Source organism: Ambystoma mexicanum, chromosome 6q (genome assembly GCF_040938575.1).
Source record: "Ambystoma mexicanum isolate Mex_15411 chromosome 6q, UKY_AmexF1_1, whole genome shotgun sequence".
NCBI lineage: Eukaryota > Metazoa > Chordata > Amphibia > Caudata > Ambystomatidae > Ambystoma > Ambystoma mexicanum.
The window spans coordinates 100,688,721-100,711,697 of record NC_090937.1 but is presented as its reverse complement, the minus strand read 5'-3'; the positions used below and the strand labels follow the sequence as shown (position 1 = coordinate 100,711,697).

General features: G+C 44.1%; 1 protein-coding gene across 1 annotated transcript in view; it reads right to left on the bottom strand.

Annotated features, from left to right (window-relative positions):
* The window catches only part of STPG2 (sperm tail PG-rich repeat containing 2), a 2,646,564-nt gene that overhangs the window by 920,664 nt on the left and 1,702,923 nt on the right, over nucleotides 1–22,977 (bottom strand). The window contains exon 12 of the mRNA XM_069630546.1: nucleotides 336–451. Within this exon, the coding sequence (XP_069486647.1) occupies nucleotides 336–451 (116 nt within the window). The remainder of the gene's footprint in view (nucleotides 1–335; nucleotides 452–22,977) is intronic.

The following is a 22,977-nucleotide window of genomic DNA, read 5'->3' as shown; positions in this document are numbered from 1 at the left end:
ATGAATCCATGAGGTTAAAATGGCGGCCGCAGCATTTTCGTTTTTTGCATTTTTTCTTGCGGGGTCAGAATGCCAAACTTGACAATGCTGGCTGCAACATTTACGTTTTCTTGCTTTTTGATTTTTTTCATTTTGGGCTGCCTCCCTCTAGCCCCTTCTCGTTACCCCCGGTATGGAGGGTACAACAGAAAAACGTGACCTCCACTTTTGCCAGCGATATTCAAATGCTAGTAAAAATACCCAGAATGGCTGAAACACCTTACAGAACGTAATGCCACCAGTCAGGACATGAACTAATATTCAAAAAAGCACATAAAGTAAGTACATGAACAGACCTCATAAGCACCGGGACCAGGCGTAGTCACTTTTTGTTCCTTGAAACGTTCGTCTCTGGGTACTGTAAGAAGCGCTTTGGCACTGCTTTGAACAAGAGGATCATATGTTCCAGGTCCTAAGGAGAAAATTGTACACACAATATTTGAAACTAGAAAACAGAATATATCTATCACCACGGAATCGTATTAATAGGAGCTGTTGGTTCAAATATGTTTGTCGTGTCACTGCCTCTGAGCTTTTTTCAGAGTTTTGAACTAGTCAAAATAAGCATTTTGTTCTGACCCCTCTCAACCCCTTGATATCATGCTTCCATCTACCAAACAAAATCGCCATATTTGTCTCCATGTTTTGAACTACAGACCCATAATCCCCCACGTGGGCAGGCATTACCAACCGGGTAATGACCAGGGCCTGGTTAACAGGAATGAGCAAAGTGAGGGTCTTAACGTTGGTCCTGTGTCATTACCTGACCAGTAATTACCAGCTGCGGAGGGATTTATCGCTATTAGCATCCTAGCATTCTTTCTGGGATGCTAATAGCATTTTCTTTAAAGTTGAGAAATGGCATCGTTGCCATTTCTCAACTTTAAAAAAGAAAACGACAAAAGGAAATGGCTGGGAGAAGGGAAACACATGTAGTCAATCTCCATTTCCATGGTGGCCATTGCTGCTGAGGAGAAGGTGGAGCAGCGATATCGTCTCTAGCCAGCGGGAGTGGAGACAGCCACCGCTAAGTGGATTACGGTTGGGGCAAAGTGGCAGGGGAGGTGGAAGTTGTAAAAGGGTAGGAGGTATGGGGGGGAATGAAGGCTTACCTGCCCGAGACAGGAGGTGGCAGACTCTCTCTTCTGAGGACGTTCGGCACGCAGACAATACCAAGAGTCATAGCCCACCCACCGAGCCTCCTGAATGACTGGGAGGACTCATGGCACCTCATCCAGGCTGCTAATTATGAAAACGGACAAAAGAGGTGCCACATTCTGGAAGGACCAACCGTCAGTCATTGGATCAACCAGTTAAAATCGTGTAGTCAAAAAGGTAGTAAAACTGCTGGCTTTTCAGCAGGACACTCAAATCTTGAGCAGCTCTAGGGCTGAGGTAATGGAAATGCATGGGCCAGGCATCCATTCATCTGTATTCACCGTAATGTACATTTCTGTACACATAGCTTTAAAAATGCTCCAACTTTTCACGTTCGCTCCACTGGCTGGCTGTGGATTCCTTTGACTTACCAAAATAGCTGCCATGCCAAAGCCATGTAATGTACATTTGGTAGTGAAAGTAGCCCATCCAAACCATTGTTTCCAAAGACATATTGAAGGAACACACAAGCTACTTTTCCCTCCCTGGGGGAGGTGTAGCTTGTCTGTAAAATAATGCATTGTAAAGAGGCCTTGTATAGGGCACTGTCTGCAATTTTGGCAGCCAATTGTTATATATGGTTAAAAATTACAGCGATTTGCTTCAACCATGCAACCACTCTCGATAGATTCCACAGTAATATGGGTCAAAGTGAGAAGACCTTTTCATGCAAGTGCCTAGAGGCCCTGTGGCAAGCAGCTGAAAGTGATAACAAGGAAACAGCCGGAGCTATCAGCTTTGCCAGCCAGTCTTTCATCCAGCAGTCCTGGGGCACTGATTCAATATCCCTGCCTTGTGTAAAGTGAGGCCGACATTTTGATTAGTTTCTTGTTGAAGCCTTCCCACCAAGGAACATAATACAAGCCTGATTTAGATATTGTGAAATGTAGTAAAACAAATCTGCACATAGAATTACAACAAATGTTAGGACATTCCAACATATTTTAAGGAAAGTTAATTGCAGTAAATGTTTCCGTAATTCCATGTTGGTATTTTTTTTTTACGGTACTCCCTCGACCTATGAATGAGGTTCAGTGCTCCATTCAAACTGTTGGCAACGAAATTCTGCACATCAACTATTGGCAAATCTTGAACTACAAAAAAGCTACTTTGTCTGAGTGTCAGCACTGACTGAGTTCTGTATTTCTGCGTTGGCATTTTGTATCCCCTCGCTTTCTTAACTTGAATCTCTCAGAATGATACACCCAGATGTCTTAGCCAGTAATGAGTGCAGAGTGAACCCACAAAAAAGGCACACATAACACACACACACACACACAAACATGCGTGCATAAAATCTGTTTTAGTTATCAGAATCGAACTCTAATGATATGACCAAGTCCCACATAAAACCATAATACATTGAACATCAACTCTTGGTTACAACAGGGAACTCTTTCAGTGAAACATGGTCCTATGCCGAACGAGAGAACAGAAGAAGGTTATCAAAATGGTAACAATAACAGCAGCATTGAGTTCATCACATCAGCCTGGGAAAATAAGCATTGCCAACTTTACTGCATTCGAAAATATATCAGACCAGAGTGGCACTGCTATCTCGCAATATTTACAAATGGGAGAACAGACGAATCCAGCTTTCATTATGGATTACAGGGAATTTGAGAAACAGAGAGCCTTTCACTTTGCTGATCTTCCCTGCATCTGCAGGCTTTAAAATGAACTAATATGGCCTTTGAGGTTGTTTCTTGAATGGGAAGCATAAAGTCATGCCTTCCCTTTGAATACCTTTATTTTAATTAGTACCCTGCGGGGGTCAATGAGCTTCTTAAAAGCAAGCTCATTGGCCCTCAGATGGGCCTCATCTGCCTGACAAGGCTCCGACACTGTGGCGTCCCAGAGTTCTTTTCCGTGAGTGGCCGCCATGGAAAGGGAAAAGGGACTATGTGTAGTCCCTTCACCCCTTTCCATGGTGGCCATTTTGTTTGTTTACGTGTTTTCCCTTCATTTTAATGGCCACCACGGAAAGGAAGATGGGTCAACTTGTAGTCCCTTCTCACCGATCCGTGGTGGGCATTTTAGTTTTTGCTTTTTTTTCTCGATTCAAGAAATGGTTGCAGTGCGAAAAATTGCTCTTTGTACCCCGGTACGATGTGCCGGGCGAACTAATGGCAAAGTAACCCTCAGAGGGGGGACATTACTCATAGGGTAATGCCCCCAGGGCTCCGTTAAAGCACTTGCTTTGCTCGGGCTTCTAACTACGGTCCTGTGGGGCATTAACCTATTACCTGTGGGGTAATGCCCCCTCTCCTCGAGTTATGTTGCCTAGTTAAACTTAGCCTACAGGGCAACTTTCTGTATCCTCGGGTGCCTAGTGAAATACAGAAATTCCAATGTCGGTGTGTTAAACTGTAATTCGTATAATACTGTCTTGCTATGAATATTGGCCTACGCCCCTTCACGTTGTACCGAAAACCACATTTGCAATGCTCTGATTTCTAATCAACTTCGCTGCCATTTTAAGAATCATCCGCCATTTTGATTCTAATGCTTGCTTTTTGTCCCAAAATAATGGACTGTGTTTTCAACTACAGCCGAGCCGAATGACCTTTGAGTTGCGTCAACATTTAGGCTGCCGAGAGCAGAATGTTCGTTCTGTGCAAAGAAACCTTGCGTCTCGTATGAACTTCAATCCAATTGTTGTCTGCGCTCACAAGCCTCATCCTCATATAAACAATGAAAGAATGTAGAGCAAACTCAGACCGTGTCCTTTGGTTGTAATATAATGTTTTATTTCTTGAAACTGGGCTTACTATGAGCCGGACACTCAACACTGCCATTGTATCTTCATGGACAAGCAAACTTGTTAAATATGTTAAACAATATTGTCATATTTGTCATATGAAATGGGCACGAACCCCAGCATGTAAATAATTAGTTTGGGGAGGGGCTGGACAATGATTGGACTAATGCATAAAAGAGCCTGTTTTGAGATGTCCAGCACTCTCACCCCTCACTGCGTCTTCTGGTACACACTGTGAGGTGTTGAGCACTAGATAGCTATCTGTTTTGCTTTGAATCAGTACAGAAATAAAGATACTTGTATCTTTTGACCCGTGATTGGAGTATTTCATTATTTCATTTGTGGTACTAAGCCTCTATATTTCTTTGGTCTTTCAGATGGGGCCCAAATAGGGACCCTCAAGATTGATGTCACCTCACTGAAAAGAAGACACGGCTATCGGACTGGGATCGGAGAGTGAGAAAAAGGGGGCCCCTTTGTATGAGATGCAACACCTCGACAGTACTGCACAATCCGATCCCTGGACGGTGAGCAAGCGGTTCGAGAGGGCATCTTGATGAAGGTCCCCATATCGAGCTTGTCTCTTTGCCGAAATTGCCAACCACGAGGATCCTTTGTAATCCGATCGGACCTCCTTAGTCTTTGAAATCAGGTGAGTCGTGCCTCGATTCCTAAGAATCCTGATATTGGTTGCAGCTTTGCACTCGCGAGTACAAACAACACCAGGTAACACCAGTAATCTGACATGCCTGGGAAATTGTCTGCCTGTTTCAGGGGTTTATTCCGCAGAAACAGACAATCTTTAGGACATGGCTAACCAGCGCCACCTGTTGGCCTACCGGCTTGTTTAATGTACTGTAAGTACGGCCTAAATAGTATTGTATTTAATGATATTTGGCACAGACAAACTAGACATGCTTCCGAATTTCAGTGGCCAGTTCATGGTAGTTTTGAAAATGCCAGTATAGAGTATTTAGAGTCTATATTGTTGAAGAAAAAGGCTAGGCCTACAGCATTTGATGTAATTAAAGATTGGAGAAAGGAAGCTATGCAGCAACTTAAGAGTAAAGAAAAACAAGCACATCGACATATGTCTAATACTGAAAAAGCATTATTGTATGATCAACAGAAACAGTCAGAATCTATTAGAAGTATGGATAGGGCTTTTCAACTTGGAATACAGAAAATATATCCGTCTCAGGATTTTCATGCCTCAGACGAGTTGATCAATAAGCTACTGAACGAGTGTAGGACTGTTGCCACTGCACCACCTCCTTATGTGACTTCTCCTGTTGTTTTACCTCTTCTCGCTGTTGCACCTCCTCCCATTGCTGTTCCTCCCGTTGTTGCTCCTCCTCCAGTTGTTTCCCCTTCTGTATCCTCACCCTTACCAACAGTTTCCATTCCCTTAATTCCGTCTTTACCGCAAGTGTTATTGTCTCCACTGCCTATTGAGCAAGATTTGTCTGAACGTTCTTTTCCAAGTGGTTCTGCTCCACTGGTAGCGATTGAAGGGGCAAGTTCTGATTCAAGAATAGTGACTCGTGGTATACTATCTAAAGCTAGAAAAAGAGAAGTGTATGCATGGGCTAAGAAATATATAGAAGAAGGTGAAAAATCAGCTGTCTTAGATGCAATTTCTGACCAAGAAAGTATTCCCAAACAGAATATTTTGATGGAGGGGATGGGAATGCTTTTGGCTGATGTTTGGAGTGATTTGACGGACATGAATGTCCTATAGGGGGTTGAGGGATTTGAATGTCCTAGCCCACTCAATGTACACTGCGGAGAAAGTACATGAGCATGTTGAGAAGGTTTTTGAGTTTAAAAGGGAGCTAGATTGGTTACAGAATGATGAAATAGATGGTAATAGATTGGAAGCCTCATATGTGCAGAAACAATTTCTTCCTTCATGTAAACCAATGAGTGAAGAGACGCGTATTTGCACAAGAGGCGCGCTTAGATGGATTTCGGATGTTTCAATTTCTTCCATTGAAGTGTATGCCACGTTTAGTCAGTAAGCTCGGGCAATGCAAAAGAAAGTGCTACAGGTAATGGTAGAGTACCTACAGGATGAGTTTATGAAGAAAAAGGTTTGTTGTCCCACAGATTTGATGGTCATTTATAAGAGAGCATTTTCACCCGATACTGCTTTGACTACTTGGTCACTTGATTTAGCCTTGTTGCTTAATGAACGTTCAGAATTACCTACTTCTCAATTGCCAAAGAGGGAGGTTCCTCCGACTTTTGTTCCTAAAGTATACATTCCAGCTAATACCACAACAGGCTCAGCAGCCACTACTATTGAAGCTCATAATGTCTCACAGTTTTTTCATGTCCCATTTTCTAGACAGGAAGTCAATACCATTAGACAGACGATTCCAGATATCAGGAAAAATCCAACATGATTTTATAAAGAAATTGAATCTGTCTTTCATTCATCAGTTTCCACGCTGAGTGATGTAGATTTGATGTTCCCTGTGATCCTACTTGCTGATTTATGGGAACAGATTACAACTGTAGATGACTATGCAGGGCTGGGTGACACATGGGTTACTTTGGTACGGATAGACGGATTTTGGTACGGATAAATGGAGAAAGGAATACTGGTGAAAAACCGCCACAGGTGATATTTACACTGCCAGATAGAATAGTGACTAAATAGACAACTTTTGTTCCAGAGAGAAGGATAGTTTGGGACAAGCTTACAGCTTGCATACAGGGGAAATCTGAAGGTGCTACCGAATTTTTTAATCGGTTCGAACAAGTGTTTTCAGATTTTAGCGGTCAAGAAAAAGGCTCTTTGTAGATACATTTGTGCGTGGATTGTTGACTGATATCCAATCACAAATTATGACTTCCGAAAACGTCTGGCAAGCAAAATCACAGTCTGAAGTATTGCATATGGCTCAGTACTATGAGAATAGGGTTAATATTGAAAAAGAGAAGATAGAAAAGAAGAAGGGAGACTTGAAAACAAATATTTTGTAGCAGCAAATAGTAAGAGGAACCAGAGGTGGGAATACACAGTTTAGTGGTCAATTTGCACCACAGAGTAATGTGCAGATGGGTCCTTTACACATGAACCAATGTGCCTATTGCAGACAAGAAGGTCATTGGCGAGCACAAAGCCCGATCCTTCGGCAGCGATCGAATAACACGTATGGTACCATGGGTAGACCATCCAGAGGCCGTCCTGCGATACTGGGTCCTGGTAGAAGTCAGTTCACTCTGAATCAACAGTCATCTTCACAGGATAGTCAGCAGCATAGTGTTAATAACGGGAATATTTTTGATAATCCTTCGACTGTCTATTTTTCTGAGGATCTTGCATTTGATGATGTTTTTTTCCGTTAGGACAGCCGGAGCAGAGTCTGGAACCAGTACCTATTCCCGTCAATCAGAAAGGGCCCTAAGTTGAGATGAAGGTGGGGAATAGGAAGCATCTATTTTTAATAGATACAGGAGCATAGAAGTGTTCACTGGGGCCATTCACTGATTCATGTTCATTTCGTTTGACAACGAATTGTGGCGAGAACTTGTTGGGGTTGAATCTGTTGAAAGAATTGAATGCTGTAATTTACTGTTCTCCGGATGGAGAGCATTTGACGATTTCACCTCAACGAACTTCTGATTCACAATTCATGACTAGGACTTTACTGACTGAATTGGATAAGGTTCCGGCATGTTTATGGGTGGTTGATGATAATGACGTTGGTGTTTTTACAAATTGAGCCTGTTAAAATTGTGTTGAAACCAGATGTCAAATTACCACATATTCCACAGTATATGATTTCAGTTGACAGGGAACAAGTTTTAAAGAGTATAGTTTCTGATTTTGTACATCGAGGAGTGATTGAGGAAATTGCAGGAAGTTTGTGTAATAGTCTGATTCTACTGGTGTATAAGAAAGGGGATAATGCAATTCCTTTCCGTTTTATTATTGATTTGCACGCTGTCTATAAGATTGTTGCTCCACAATTTCCGATTGTGTCTGATGTGACTACAATATTGACAATGATTCTGGCTTCAGATACTTATTTGAGTGTTGTGGATCTAAAGAACCTTTATTTAGTATCCCTGTACATGTTGACAGTAGATATTTGTTCGCGTTCACCTTAGGGAGACGCTCATTTACATTTACTCGTGTGCCACAAGGGTACATTGAGAGTCCAAGCATTTATAGTAGAGCATTGAAGGAACAGCTTGATACAGTTGAGTTGCCTTCTACCTGCACCTTGTTGCAGTACGTTGACGATCTTCTTTTAGCTGCAGATTCTGAAGTTGCTTGCAAGGAGGGCACCGTGTTGCTGCTTATATATCTAGCAGAACATGGGCATAAGGCTTCATTAAAAAAAGTTTCAATATTGTCAACAGGAGGTCGCCTATCTAGGCTATCTCCTGTCAAAGGAGGGGAGAAGACTGACACCTGAACAGATAAAAAGCATCCCTAACATGTCTGTCCCAAATACACAGAAAGAGGTTAAAGCCTTGATAGGCCTGGCTTTATACTGTAGACAATGAACCCCTAACTTCTGATTAATGATAAAACCAATGCTGGCATTGACAAAGAAGGGCATTTCTTTGCCTTTACCATGGAACATGGATTGGCAGAAAGCTTTTGATCCACTCAAGGCTACGTTGTGTTCAGCACCTGTTTTGGGCACACCAGATTACGACAAGGCCTTTATTCTGTATGTGCATGAATGCAATGGATGTGCTTTGGCTGTGTTAACGCAGGACCATGGGGGAAAAAATAGACTGTGTGGTTATTTTTCCTCCATGCTTGACCCTGTTGAAGGCGCTTTGCCGAGATGTTTGAGAGCTGTTGCTGCTGTTGCTGCATCTGTAAAACAAAGTGAGGGTATGGTTCTGGGTCACTCCTTAACCGTGATGGTACCTCACTCTGTAGACGTTCTATTAAACAGAACGCAGATGCAACATTTCACATCAGCATGACTAACAAGATACAAGCTGATTCTATTTGCACCGCATATCCAAATTAAGAGATGTGGCTCATTAAATCCGGCCAAACTATTGCCTCTTCCACAAGAAATTGATTGCAGTGACAAAATGTCACATGACTGCCTCTGTACCACAGAACAAGAGACTAAGGGCAGAATTGATCTAAGTGATACACCATAAAAGATGCACAAGGGGAGCTGTTCAGTGATGGCTCCTGCTTCAAACTTCCTGATGGTGCATCCAATGCTGCTTATGCAATCACTACATTAAGCACTATTGTGGAAACCAAAAGAATTCCGCATAAATCTGCGCAGGCCGCAGATATTATTGCATTGACTCGAGCTTGTGAACTTTCCAAAGGGCTTAGTGTGAATATATTTATGGACAGTCAGTATGCCTTTGGGCTGGTTCACAACTTCGGTAGATTATGGGCAGAGAGAGGTTTCTTGACCTCGCATGGAACTAAAATACAACATGGTACTCTGATAGTTCGGCTACTTTCAGCACTTGCGCTTCCTACTCAGTTAGCAATAATGAAGTGCACAGCACACCAGAAAGTAACAGATGAAGTGGGGAAAGGAAACACTTTTGAGGACAGAACAGTCAAACAGACTGCCATCGATTTGCATTTCAAAATGTACATAACGAAAGAGGTCACTAACACTTGTGTGATAGACGTAGGAATTGGTTGCATAAAAGAAATTCAGGCTGATGCCACTCCAGACAAACTTAAACAGTGGGCTGAGGTTTCAGCAAGTTTAGATGATGAAGGTTGTTTGGTAGATAATGGAAAACAAAAATGGATGCTGCCCGATGCTTATGTCACTGCTATGGTAACGATGGCTCATGGTCAAATTCACATATGTGCCAAAAAGATTTGTAAATTGTTAGAACCTGTCTGGGTCAATGTAAATTTCTCGAAAACCGCTCAGTGTTTTGTTAAAAATTGCATGGTATGCTTACAGCATAATGTTGGGAAAGGTAAATCGACATTGAGGGGTAGTTTTGGTCCCCCCTCTATGCCTTTTGAGGTTATACACTTTGACTTCATCAAAATGGAGCATTGTCAGAATTATAAGTATGCCTTAGTAGTTATTTGCGGTTTCAGTAAATGGGTCGAAGCTTTTCCTCTAAAAGATGCCACAGCAATGATGACGGCGAACACTATGCGAATATTTTCCTAGGTTTGGTTTGCCGAGAGTCATTTGGTCAGACAATGGTCCACATTTTATCGCTGCTGTTATCCTGCAAGTATGCGCGGGATTACAGATCGATAAATGGTTCCATTCAGCCAGACACGCTCAGAGTGCTGGACTTGTAGAATGTCATAACGGTATACTAAAGAATGAGATCACGAAGATCTGCGCGAACAGCTATTTGAAATTGCCAGATGCCTTACCGATAGCTCTATTGTCCATGCGGACGACCGCACAGTCAAAGACAGGGCTCTCTCCGTATGAGATAATCATGGGGAGACCAACCAATATTTGGAATGTACCTAAACCCAAGCTACTAAAAGATGTAGAGCATTTGCTCCTTTCCGAGTACTGTGACCAGTTAACTCAAAACTTGTATTTGATTTATCAACAGTTGCGAGAACCCCTCCTAATAAATTACGAAGGTCCAGGTCATCGACTCCGACCTGGGGACTGGGTACTCATAAAATCATTTGAAAGAGCCTCCTGTCCCGCACCTTTCTGGAGAAGACCGCACCAAGTCCTCTTGGCCACGCAGACCATTGTACGAGTGGAAGGGAAACGACATTGGATTCACGCAAAGCAAATCAAGAATATTCCTTTCCTCTGGCCCACGACCAAGGGGAAGAGAAGGAGATTGTTTACTTTGATGCTCATCACAAGTCTGCTTTGTCTACGGAAATCCTTGCTGAGCCTGTGGGGCCTGGGGAGACTGATGCTTTGCCTTCAAGTTCTTATTTCAATCCTTCTTCACTGTTGAGCAACTTTGCTTCATCACTTCCTTCAGGAAGCAATGACACTCTGTTCGCAGATTACACCGTACCTGGAGTCTTGAGATACGATCTGCGTCCGAGACACCGGACTTACAGCGCAGCATTGGCTGTGCCCACAAGGAATCATCGTTGAGCCAGTCCCTTGTCACTCTTCAGCTGAAAAAAATAAATAAGATGCAGGGACCGGCAAAGTTACCTTCAAGCAAGACAGGCCATGTGGTCAGGAGCCACCAGCAGATGAACTAAAAGAGTCTAACAGAGAAGCTTCTAAATGGACTTTGAGAAATTATGCCCTTCCCTAAATCCACTCGTGCAGAGCAAGCTATTGGTCTTGTGGCTGATAAAGAATCTGTTCATCAAAGATCATGGTCCTTGAAGACCCACTGTTATTTAATCATATTACTGGTCTGTTTCATAGTTATATTTACGCTTGGGTTCTGGTACATAGAAAAGGTGCATCCACTTGATAATTTGTTTCCCACTGAAATAATCCCCACTGTGTCTCCACCTTTTGTGCATCTGCACACTCTTCCTCCTCGAGGCTCCCAACATAGACAGGGTTATCATAATAACACTCTCTTAATGATCATGAATGTGACCCATGCGCTTCTGAACAGAACGAATTGCTGGGTGTGTTCACATTTGCCACAACATGGGGAAAGGGGACTGGGCTGGTATATTCATCCTCTTCCTCTAACTACTGAACTACTGCATGCTATGCCTCGCTAAGGGCACTATTCTTTGGCCGTTGGAATGATAGTATTTCTGGGAACTTCGATGGGATTAATCTGAATGAATTTGAAAAGTGAGTCCTAACACCTCTGGGATGTTCTCTCTTTGCAAATAGAAGCAAACTCAATGTTGCTTCTATTAGGATTTCTGATAGGCTCTCTAGACCTTTTCAGTCATTGATTTCCTTCAAGATTGTTCCTGTAGGCAACCGGGATGCCATGCCTCCTTCCTATATTATTAATCATAGCCCCAACCTGGTTTCTTTCTGTATACAAAGGGAAGGTTGTCAGCCAATGGGTACATTTGATGGTTGCACTAACATTGCAAATCTAACCAGTGAGGACAGACTTTTGTATGTAGGAGACCCTGTTTACTTTATTTGTGGCAATGAGGCCAATCCTTGGCTACCCAGAGATTGGCAGGGTACGTGTTACTTGGGTATCTTGTTACCAGGGGTATACGTGCTGCTACCACTGAAGTCTCTAGAGCTTGTCCAAGGAATGGTGACACTCCTTCACAAGTCATAGGTGATGTAGCTAAATCCTTTGTGCCATTTTGGGGACAGATAATAAATTCTGAGGATATCAGAAGACTAGCGAGGGTACTGGAAAAGACCATCAGAAGAACCACTGATATTCTGTACAACATGATGCTGGAGCAAGAGCCAATTATCATAGTAGCCCTCCAAAATAGGATGGTGTTAGACGTTATCCTAGCTGAGCATGGCGGGGTATGCACATTGATGGGCTCTGCGTGTTGTGTTGTTGTACCTGACTCCTTCCATACCATATTCAAGCCAATACAAAACCTGCATATCTTGAGCACTGAAGTACATGTCCCAAAGGGAAACTGGGATCTTAGTGCTTGGTTCTGGGACTTATTACAATCATGGGGTTGGAAAATCTTTGCAGTCCTAATGACAGTTCTTGGTATTCTACTGTTTTGTTGTTGCTGTGTACAGTGTCTACCTGTCATATGTTCGATGTTAGGAGGATGTTGTGTACAAACGATAGGTACACTAGGACCTAAGGTACATGTGCCCAAGAAAACTGCTAACACTTTAGTAATAAAGGATATTACTATCAAGGAACTTATGGTGATTGATATTACTGAAGTATGTGATTCAGGATGTACGAACATTGAGGCGTGGATTTTTGAATAAAGCAAATGTTTGAGTAATGCTCTTGGCTTAGGCCTAAAGGAGGGTTTGTTAAACTGTAATTCGTATAATACCACCTTGCTATGAATATTGGCCTAAGCCCATTCGCGTTGTACAGAAAACCGTGTTTGAAATGCTCCGATTTCTAATCAATTTTGCCGCCATTTTAAGAATCATCCATCATTTTGATTCTAATTCTTGCATTGTGACCTAAAATGGTGGATTGTGTTTTCAACTACAGCCGAGACGAATGACTTTTGAGTTACGTCAACATTTAGGCTGCTGAGAGCAGAATGTTTGTTCTGTGCAGAGAAATCTTGCGACTTGTATGAACTGCAATCCAAGTGCTGTCTGCGCTCACAAGCCTCATCCTCATATAAACAACAAAACAATGTAGAGCAAACTCAAACCGTGTGCTTTGGTTGTAATATATTGTGTTCTTTCTTGAAACTAAGCTTACTATGAGCCGGAGACTCAACACTGCCATTGTATCTTCATGGACAAGCAAACTTGTTAAATATGTTAAACAATATTGTCATATTTGTCATATGAACTGGGCATGAACCCTAGCATGTAAATAGTTAGTTTGGAGAGGGGCTGGACAATGATTGGACTAATGCATAAAAGAGCCTGTTTTGAGATGTCCAGCACTCTCACCCCTCACTGTGTCTTCTGGTACGCACTGTGAGGTGTTGGGAGCCAGATAGCTATCTGTTTAGCTTTGAATCTGTACAGAAATAAAGATACTTGTATCTTTCAACCCGTGATTGGCCTATTTCATTTGTGGTACTAAGCCTCGATATTTCTTTTGTCTTTCAGGTGTGGTCAAAAATATGACATGTACACAATGAAACAGAGCACATTGATATGATTTATTTAGTACCCGAGAGATGACACCATTCAGTACAAATCAAAATGCTTGAAGTATGGAAGTGAGGCATTGTACAGTATTCTGCCTGTTGGCCTGTTGCCACCTGTTAATAGAAATCCCCAGAAAGAGGCGGACAGGATTTACAGCTTCCATGCTGACCCCGATAGCAGATTTTTCTCCCAGCCATTCACCGTCCAATCATCCAGTCCCAGGAAGCCAAAAAACCAAGGAAGAATCAAGAAAGCGCTGTTACAGCATGTATGCAGCCACATTTAAAGCCTCTGTTCTTGCCTTGTCCCCATATGCTTTTCTATACTATCTGGGCCATCTTTCTCCACATTTCTGGTCTCCCACTTGGCCCTTTGTGTACTTTTCCCTCTGCTGATGATTCAATACTGTTCGCTTCTAAGTGCAATAGCCAGGAATGTTTTGCTTGCTTCGTTCATCATAATAGGAAGGTGCCAATTCTTTGCTAACTTGCTTCCTTCACTATCATGTACTCCATTGTGCCACAAAAACACGTCCCGTTCAATAACTTAAAATACTGTGCTAAGATGGCCACCATGGAAAGGGAAGGCGGGGCAGGAGTACCTCTTTCCTTTCCATAGTGCGGAAGAATCTGGGAAGCTGCTACGGCATCTCTGCTGCCGCAACAAACAGGCAAGTGAGGTTGGGGAGGGAGTCACAAATGGTAAAAAAACATAAAAAATTAGGGGATGGAGGGTGGGGGAAGATGGCGGACGGGGAACCAGCTGTCAGGCTGCTTCAAACGGGGGCTGCAATTGTAAGTTTCAGGCTGCATTTCTAGCCACCTGTGCTGGGTGCTAATTGAATTTCAAGACTACTGCCCTGCCCTGCCTGGATTTCCTTTAATCACTATAGGAGAAACATGTCTGAGTCTGAAGTCGAGGAGAGGGGACACATGTATAAAATGTTATAGTGTTCTCTTTATTCACTTGCTGCAGCTTCTAGAAAATGGGCCTCATTACGAGTATGTCGGTAAGGCAACAACGGCACCGGTATCGTTACCGGCACCTTTGTTACCGTACCACGATACTATGAGTTCTGCGCGCGGGTGCCCATACAGCCACCAGGTTTTACCATCAAGCAGAACTTGATGGTAACAACGGTACCGTTAATAATGGTACTGTTGCTACCACCCTCCCCATTCCCATTGAGCCCTTTGTGGCTCAAATGGGAATGGGGATTCATTTTTACCAGCACCCAGAAAAGGGCAATTACCGGGTTTGCCAAGGTCGTAATGACCAGGTAATTGCCCTTTTCTGGACGCTAGATAAAAAAATCAAGACCAGTGGCAGCCGTGCCTTTACTACTGGCACGGCTACTGCCATACTCGTAATGAAGTCCAATGACTCTTTATTTCCATGAAATGCAAACATGTATTAAAAGCAATAACTTTACGTCTTTCAATTCCATTTATCGCGTAAATAAGACCTGAAATAATGAATGTCTTTAGCTGGCATCCATACAAAGGGACACGTATATTCTAAAAATGAGATAAAACAATCTGTTGTACAGCCAAGTAATGAACAACATGTATTGTCATGCTCTACATTGAAACCACTTTTGTGTATTTGTACAACAGGGTACTATAATTACCCATACCGCAGCTCCCCGTCCCTCTGTCTCACTCAGGCGGGTGACCAGTGAGGTGGACAGCACCTCTGGAAGAGTCAAACAGTAAGCAAACGTTACGTTATACAATATTCATGTTCTGGTGATGTTAGACCCACCCTCTGGAACAGCGTAGGAAGAACAAAAAGGCCATGTAATTCAGCAAAAAATCCTGTTTTTTTGCTGCTTCGAATATGGACTGTGAGATTCGATTGCACGTGCACGTGCTGGATTTGGAGCTGGTCGTTGCACGCTGATTAGATGCATGCTATCCTACTGATCATGCTTTTGTGGTAGGTGACGCAGCCGTGAGAGAAAGAGAACAACCGTATTATAAATGTGAGTAGATTTGATATCGCCCATGAAGGAGACATTCCTTGCGATCACAGACGGATCTCTGGAGCCTACCAACTGAAACTTTATCTGCATGCTTCATAAACATATGGTATCGATTTCAACCACCCAGGAACAATACCTAAAATATAAACAACAAGGTGGACATGGGCCGCGCTCGTCTTGGAAGCAAGAGACGCAGAGCAATACAGGTTCAAATCCCGGGGGCTTAGAAACCTCTTAGGTATTAAGCGTGTTATTAAAAAAAATATTATAATTACATAGCTATTAAAGCAATTGACATATAGAAATATGCATTCTATGCAATACGGCGCTAAAAAAAAACATTATTTACTCGTATATGCAATCATGAAAAACAATTATCATGGCAAAATCCCCTTTTCAGCATAGAGCAAAAAACATTGCTGACTATTAAAGTGGTGAGGTACGCAAGACAAGAAACCCGAATTTTATGAGATTTTCATTTCGGAAGTTACTATATTCAATTCTTTGCTGCAAATGAAGAGTAAAAAAAATGACGGTTGGACCTTACATTTATACTTTATTTATTTAATTAATATATGTTGACGTGTTTTCTTGATGGATCGGTGACCTGCACGTCCTGCTATGCTGACTTAACTGGCCAATAGGGCCTGCGACAGCTGTCCATTTCTGCCAGCACAGTAAGAAACGGTGTGACGTGAAATATGTTCTTTAAGATCGTGTGCCTCTGTATGTTCGGAGCTTGGTACTTGAGGTTATGGGAAGGAGTGAACAGGCACGCAGACAGCTAGGACCAGAATCCAGCTAGCTCATATGTATGCATCGGAAGGAACTGCTTGGCAACGTTCGTGGTTTGCAACTTCTTGGGAGGAGTCCAATGCGTGAATCCTACCAACGTGACCTCGACTATGTTCCCGTCTTGGAAAGTGAGAGGTTCTGCCTCTGTTACAAAAAAGTAAAACTGTCGTACCATATGTTAACGCTGGTAAGTGCCCAGTGTACATGCTGCCCACTCTACATGCTGCCCACTCTATACCATCTGCCCGAACTCAGCAGTGGTCTCTGCCAGCGGGAAAGCAATGCCAGCTGTCCTCCTCAATTCCTCCAGGAACAGTGGACCACAGTTCCATGGGTTTTTACTTCATGCACAACCGGTCTCACCCCTTCCCTCTGCTGGCCCTGGCCCTGCAAAATGAAATTAAAGAACCACTGGGAGGAGACCAACATGCCTTGTCATGCCGTGGAGTGTCCCGACTCCTTTGACTATGATGGCACAAGGGGGGCACGGACTTATGCAGGGGTGTCATGAAGTACGAGTGCACACACACACACACATACATAATGATGATATAGTCGGATAGTGGGGTGGCACCTGGGGTGGCCAATCAGATTCCAGGGGTAACAGGTTCCATCCCAGGCCATTCCTTGGGGTCATGGCTGTATTTATTATGATCAGGGTCTTTTTGAAACAAGCTGTTATAGGGGTCCCAATGCTCACTCCTCTGACAGGAAAGGCATTGATTAAATCAACAGGAATGGGTGAACTGCTCACACCTGACATGGAAAAACTTGGGATCTCTGTAAGAATGTTGGTGACAGGGTGGCTCCAGATCCCTGGGAATCTAGGTAAGGTCGAGTTATCCGACTAGTGCAATTGAAGGAAACCAAGACGACGACTCCCAGAATGCACTGATTTCTTAAATGAAAGCTGAGGACTATACATGTCATTTTCTGTTTATATGTACGATCCAGTACCGATTCCTAACAATGTGTTTATGCAAAATAAACCATCGTTTTTGCCCTCCCTCCCACGAACTAAGCTTTATTTTAACGTAAACCCAACGTGTGTTTCTCCTTTTATGTAGCTGTATCTGAACATATCATTAATGTCATTATGCGTCGCCAGGGCCGTCCTTCTCCCATTATATGTGGGAAAAGTTGAGCATTGCTAGCAGTCATTTTTTGGAACCATTTCATGCTTCTCCACATGGTTCATGCTTGCCACCACTGGGAAGCGGTTTCCTGAGTTCCAGCTCTGAGGGGGGTGCTTGTGCATACCTGTCAAAAATACGCGCTGCCTGTCAAGGCAGCCGTCTGGGGCTGAATTATGCAGCAGCCTTTCCTACTTATTTACCCAAAATGCCAAATGTTTAATCATAGGTCAGTGAAGAATAAAACTTCGCATTTCGAGTCAAGCACCTACAAAAAGACTTCCGGCATCATGGCGGGTGTGTGATGGGAAACCCAAGGGCAGGTGGTTTCTATAATTATACATTTTCCGGCCTTGCGCCTGCTCACTCTCTGTGAAATGTCAGCCAATGCTAGAGGGCAAACGCGGCAGAGAACACGAGAGTTGTGGGGATTTTCAAGCGAAAACCAGTGCGGCGGTCTTTAGACCATTCTACTGCGTCAGAAATCAAGCTGCAAATGGCCGCCTTCGTAAAAGCAGGAGCTAAGATCTAAAGCAAACAAGAACGCGTTTTTTTTCTCTCCTGAATTCATCATTCCTTTTCGTCCCGTTACCCTGCAATAGTTAACATTCCCAGTGATGTCTTTAGGAAAAGAAATGTGCACATTGTATATTTTATGTAAACATTGTTGAATCGATGCGTTTTCTCATTTGTCATGTTTGAAGAGTCCTGCTATTGTATGTGGGATAAAGTACCTTTTACCATATGTCATAAGGATATTGCAAGCCAATGAGGAGCTCAGTGACCAAATAGAGGAACAAGGACCAGGGTCAGACTGGGCCATAAAATCGTCTCGGGCACCAATGAAAAAGTGGCCCACAGTTGCAAATGGCAATTCATTCCTTTTGTGACACTCTTTGAATAGTACCCAAACGGGAGGTTTTTGTTAGCATGTGATGCAAATTGTGCATTTTAAAGAATAATTATTCAGCAACACTGGTCAAAACAATTAGTCTCATAGTGAAGTAACTCAACAAACTGGTCCATATTTGCCAAAAAAACAAACAGGCCTACACTAGCATTTTGTGTTTATGATTCAGACATGGGTCTATTTCCTTATAGGCCAGTCCGAGCCTGACAAGGACCAAAGACCAAGTTCCTTTATATGTTCTTGGAATTCCGAGGTGACTTGCAATACTCTTATTATTATTACGCAAGATCGAAGGGGGGGGGTATTCCTTATAATACATGGTCACACACTGTCACTCTGTTCAATACCAGTTTCTTGATTAATATAATAGATCTCCCATTTGCTGATCCATATTATCAATATAGAAAAAGTTTGGATTTAAAAAGATAATGTGCAGCTTTTTTGTGTGTTGCAGTTTGATTAAATGCATTTGTGCTTTAAAATAAGTAATAACATGCTGATTCATGTATTCAACTCTAGCAGTGCACAGATTAAACATTTACCATAAATAGTTCCTTTTCGATCGTAGTAAAGTGTTACAGAAAGCTATTTTACATGCAAGGAATTTGAAAACCTTGTTGCGTCTTTAATTAAGTGCTGGCATGACAACAGGAGAAGTTGTGACATCACAAACGATGCGTAGTAACTGCGAACAGAGCAGCTGCGATGTCATGTTATTATTACAGGTCAGTCCTGAGGAAGTAGCCTTTAATAAGAAAATGATCCCCAGGCTTTTATACAGATTTTTCAGGCAGCCATATATTATATGATACCTGTTAGCCCAATAAAACCCTACAAATCACAGTTTAGTAGTGACATTACTACTCACCAGAAATCAGAAGATGGCATCACCACTGAAACTGTAATAACGTGTTACAGTTGGTTGGAAGACAGACCGGAATTCAAGATGCTGCAGGAGCAGTGAATTAAAGCAACCGTGCTTTTCATATTAATTTCTTCTTAAATAGCTCTGCAATACTTTACAGTCATTAATTGCTGAGGCACAGATTGTAGTAGTTTGTATATGTCTTGCAAAGCTGGAGTTGAACAACGAGAAGCATGAATCTTTTTGCATGTTAGCAGAGTAAACATGTATTTGCATGTGTTCACTTATTTTAAACCACAAAGCTTATTTAAATGCAATGTGCTAAACTGTTCCAATTTGTTTATTTTTTAACTTTTTTGCATCATATTACATGTTTTCATCTGCACTGATTTCATATTAATTATATGTATTAACACCTGGAAGATGTCTTACATTAGATTTAGCAAGAGACCAAAAGGGTAGGTAATTCATGGAATCAAGCGCAGAAGTGGCGCACGCGGTTGGCGCACAGAGGGAGCGTGCGCCAGCTTGCACCAGCCGCGTGCACCAAAACCCATTTTGACGCACAGCATATTCATGGATACTTACTTCCATAACCAGCTGTGGTGCAACGACCCTGCAGCAGCGCCATTTACGCCCCCAGCTCCGCCCGTGCGCCAAAAACATCTGCACAAATACCCTACATGGCACAAAGGCCAGTGGACCAGCATACAGCCCCCCAACAATGAAAACGCGCTAATTATGCCACACAGCCCACACGCGAGAACCCAATCGCGTTTAAAACTCCATGTGCACCCCTCAGAATATGCATACCCCGCTCGCGCCAGGCCAATTGCGTGTGAAACTCCACGCGCACCCCTTGGAATATGCGTACCCCACTTGCGCCATGCCAATCGCGTGTAAAACTCCCTGCATACCCCTCGAAATATGCATACCCCACTCGCGCCAGGCAAATCATGTGTAAAACTCCATGCGCACCCCTCGGAATACGCGTACCCCGCTCGCGACAGGCCAATCGCATGTAAAACTCCACACGCACCCCTCGGAATACGCGTACCCCACTCTTGCCAGCCAAATTGCCTGGAATAAGTCCCCCTTTTGGTGTGGGCTGGCTGCGGGGCATGGGGAAGGCGGATGGGCTGCCTGTGGGGCATGGGGAGGGTGGATGGTCTGGCTGCGGGGCATGGTCAGGGTGGATGGGCTGTCTGTGGGGCATGTGCAGGGTGTTAGGGGTCTCCCCTGTGGTGTGGTCTGCCTGCAGGTGGTGCAATTGGCTCCTCACCACATAGTTGCGCGAATATGGGGGTGTGCAGGTATTTTTACAAGCGATTTCGCTGGCGTGAGCGGGCTACGCGAATTCAAAGGGGTGCACAGGAGTTTTACAAGCGATTGGCCTGGCACGAGCGGGGTACGTGTATTCTGAGGGGTGCACAGGGAGTTTTACACATGATTAGCCTGGCGCAAGCAGAGTACGCGTATTCCGAGGGGTGCACACAGAGTTTTACACGCGATTGGCCTGGCGCGAGCGGGGTACGCGTATTATGGGGGTGCGTGAGGAGTCTCACACTCTATTTGGCAGTGTGGGCCCTCCCGGGTGTGCCACTTCCCACCTCCGCATGCCCCACAGGCAGCCCATCCAGCCTCCCCATGCCCCTCAGGCAACCCATCCACCCTCCCCATGCCCCGCAGGCAGCCCATCCAGCCTCCTCATGCCCCGCAGGCAGGCCACATGGCACCATGCACTTAGGTGCCCCAACACATGTCCCACCTGCCCCCCAGTGACGGGCACCTGCCAACAGGCCCTGACTCATGTCCACCCAAACACCAAATCATAACAACACAGACCCATGGCCCTAATGACAACCCAAATCCCACCCCCAAACCCCCAGTATAAACACCCAACGATCCACTGCACCCACTCCCTATTAAATTAGCCATGCCATGAGAGTCTGAAAAGAACCAGCATGCCCATCAACAAATGTCCCACAGAGCCACACAGTGGCAACACATTACTGAGCCAATGCTCATGGAGACATGCACGAAATAAATCATAGTAGACCACACCAATAATGAAGAATAATGAAATGTATTAAAAATAAAACCAAATGACAAAATGAAAACCACACATGCAAATGAAGAAATCATGATAGCAATATGAAAAATAAAGTAAAATCCAAGGAAAAATCAAAATCAAAAACATGAAAAAATAATAGTGGTCCATCCCCAAAGTCCATAGAAAAAAAACCTAAATTGAAAAGCATAAGAAAATGTTACTCCATGTGAACATCTAAAAAAGAAAGTATGTAGATGTCTGGAAATGCTGAAAATGTTAAGTCTGAAGGGTCCATTATCCCAAAACAAAAGGAAACCTACCAAAAACCCGATCTAAAATACAACTAAATACAAAAAGTGGAGCAAAGTCTGTGGACTCCAAATCATGATAAAAACCAAATGAAACCTAAAACTAAAAAACTATTTACAAAGGCGGCGGGCTAGTCCAGCGGCTCACTCATTGATGTCCCGGGCTAGATCATCATTGAACTCCATGCCGATGTTCCGGAGGCGGGCCTGTTCTCTGGCCTCGAGGTCTTGCAGGGATGCAGCCATGTTCTCCTCCAACTCCATGCGAGTTGCCTCGAGGCAGTCAGCCCACCTCAAAGCCCGGTGCATGGAGTTCTCTGCCCTGACCATTGTGAGCTGTGCCCTCTCCGCCCGCCGCCGCTCCGCATCTATCTGCTGGCCCAACCGCTGCCACACGGAAGACACTACCAATCCTGGGTCCTCCTGCCCGCTGGCCGATGCCTGCCCCTGGGATGTTGATGGCCCCGAGCCATGATCGCTCCCACCCTGAGCCTGCTGCTGTGCACGTTCCCTGCTTGTTGATGCCTGCACGTCCTCCATTTGCTAGGGTCCAGAGTTTTACATGCGATTGGCCAGCAGCTCCACAGAGGGCCCAGGTGATACTTGGGTGGGAAGATGGCACGGAGGATGACTGGCGCAAAGGGAATTCAGTTGAGTAGGGGGTCGCAAGAAGATCCAGCACACGGATGAACCCAGTGCCGACGACGTGTCCTAGTAGGTTGACGCGGCCAAACAGGTATTCAAAATGACGTGCCTTGTCCAGACGAGAACCCTGCACGTCACCCCGAATACCACGTTGGCGCAACGCCACACCAGCTAGGACAGGCTCAATCCGGTCACGGATTGCCACGTCCGCATGGAGAGGAAGGCCAGTTGTTGTTTGCGCATCCCCTCCATGAAAAGGGGTCTGGACGGAGGCATCCCTGCTGGTGCTGGATGATGCAGTCACAGGATTGGGGACAGGATTACACACAGGCACCTCCGCGGCGGCCTGTGCTGCCTCCTGTCCCTGCTCCTTGACTGCACCACTAGCACCAGTGGAATCCTCCCTTCCAGGCCCTGGCTCAGGGCGGACATTCTGTATATGAAACTGTCATGGGTAGACCCAGGATAGTTTGCATAGACAGAGGTGATGCTTTCATGGGCATCGCATACAACTTGTACGTTGATGGAATGCCAGTGCTTGCGGTTGCGGAAGATGTTCTCAGTGGCCCTAGGTGGACGTAGGGCCACATGGGTGCAATCTATGGCACCTAACACTTTGGGTAAGTGTGCCACCCTGTAA